This window comes from Rutidosis leptorrhynchoides, chromosome 2 (genome assembly GCF_046630445.1).
Source record: "Rutidosis leptorrhynchoides isolate AG116_Rl617_1_P2 chromosome 2, CSIRO_AGI_Rlap_v1, whole genome shotgun sequence".
NCBI lineage: Eukaryota > Viridiplantae > Streptophyta > Magnoliopsida > Asterales > Asteraceae > Rutidosis > Rutidosis leptorrhynchoides.
The window spans coordinates 211,735,820-211,737,511 of NC_092334.1; the positions used below are offsets into that span (position 1 = coordinate 211,735,820).

General features: G+C 42.0%; 1 protein-coding gene across 1 annotated transcript; it reads right to left on the reverse strand.

The window, feature by feature from the left end:
* Positions 1-870: 870 nt before the first annotated feature.
* Positions 871-1,347, reverse strand: LOC139888538 (uncharacterized). Its single transcript, XM_071871543.1, has one exon. The coding sequence runs from the start codon at positions 1,345-1,347 to the stop codon at positions 871-873; it is 477 nt and encodes a 158-aa protein (XP_071727644.1).
* Between the last annotated feature and the right edge of the window lie 345 nt (positions 1,348-1,692).

Consider the following 1,692-nt stretch of genomic DNA (forward strand, 5'->3'; position numbering starts at 1 on the left):
ATCATTAGAAATAAAATATCTTTAAAATGCTAAGATAAATCAGTAAAATGTTATCAAAATCTTGTATAATTTAGGAGTTATCAGCGAGTCGATTAGCACCAAGATGTGATGCACTTGAAAGTACCGCCTTAACCTCCTTGTGGTATGAACCAAAGTGTAAACAAGGTTTTCAACAAGATTATAATTAACTTCGCCATGTTGCAAAACCTTGCTAACAAAGTACACCGGCATCTGGGTCCCGTCACGTTCCACTATGAGTAAGGAGCTAATAGCTTCGGCACCCGCTGCTAGATATACAGTCAAAGTTTCTCCTAAAATTTTGAAAATATTAGTGAACAAGTATGAGACATTAGTGCCGTCAACCAGAACGAATACTTTACCCGATACTGGAGCGGTTAGCGTAGGTAGGGTTCTGATCAAGGATTTCATCCTGGAAGGCGTTTTCGGCCTCCAGTGTCTAGTTAAAGTTCTTCCTTACGCTGGCCTGCAGGACTTGAAAGAATGGTAAAGAGCGCTCTGCTACCTTTGACAAGAACCTGGGTAACACTGCCAACTTCCTGTTTAAGCTTTGGACTTCCTTTTTTGTTTTTGGCGCTGCCATCTCGTCCACCGCTTGAATATTTTTTGGGTTTACCCTTATTCCGCGTGGCGTGACAACATGACCAAAGAAATTGCCTTCTTCGAAACTGAAGCTGCATTTTTCTGGATTAAGCTTCATATTAATTTTTCTTAAAGAATTAAATATCTTTAAGTAGATTAACTTCTGTGTGACTTTTGATCACGATGTCATCAACGTAAGCCTCGACATTTCGCCCAATCTAGTCCTTGAAAGCAGCATCAATTAATCTCTGATACGTTGCCCAGCGTTCTTTAGTCCAAACGGTATCTTGGTGTAGCAAAATATCCTGTGATTGGTGTGAAAAGCTGTCTTGTCTTTGTGTCCAATGGCCATCTGTATCTGGTGGTATTCCTTATAAGCACCGAGGAAGCATTTGAAATGGTATCGGCAAATGATTCGACCTTACAATCAATTTCGGGTAACGAATAATTGTCCTTTGGGCATGCTTTGTTAATATCCTTGAAATCAACGCACATGCGCCATGATCCATTAGCTTTCTTGACCAGAACTGGGTTTGCTACCCATGTTTGATACCGGACCTCCATTAGGATGTTGGCATCAACAAGCTTATCAACCTCGTTACATTGAAATACGCTACGTTCTGGTGCTATTCCTCTCTTTTTCTGTCTAACCGGCGTTATGCTTGGATTCGCGTTCAAACGATGTTCCGCTACTTCCCTTGGGACCCCCGTCATGTCAGATTCTCTTCTAAGCGAAGACATATGCATTATTGGACAATAGCTCACATAAGGCACTTTTGGTTTCCTCTGAAAGGGTGTTACTAATCTTGATAATTTTTTCTGGAAATGCGTGATTGATTATAACACCACCTTCCTGTTCTACGGGTGCCGTCTGGAAGACCAGCTGGCTAACTTCGGCACAATTCAGAGCGCGATCCGAAAATAGAGTCGCTACGCCCGTCACGGTGGGGAATTTCAACATACCATGAACCATAGAAGGTATGGCGTCCAATTCTTGTAACGTTGTTCGACCCAGAATGACATTATACTTAGACTAGCTGCGGACCACCACAAATGTCAACATTACGGTACGGGACTGATGATCATTTCCTA

Excerpts from the sequence above, each read along its gene's own strand:
- LOC139888538 (XM_071871543.1), bottom strand. The coding sequence starts at position 1,347 with ATGCATATGTCTTCGCTTAGAAGAGAATCTGACATGACGGGGGTCCCA.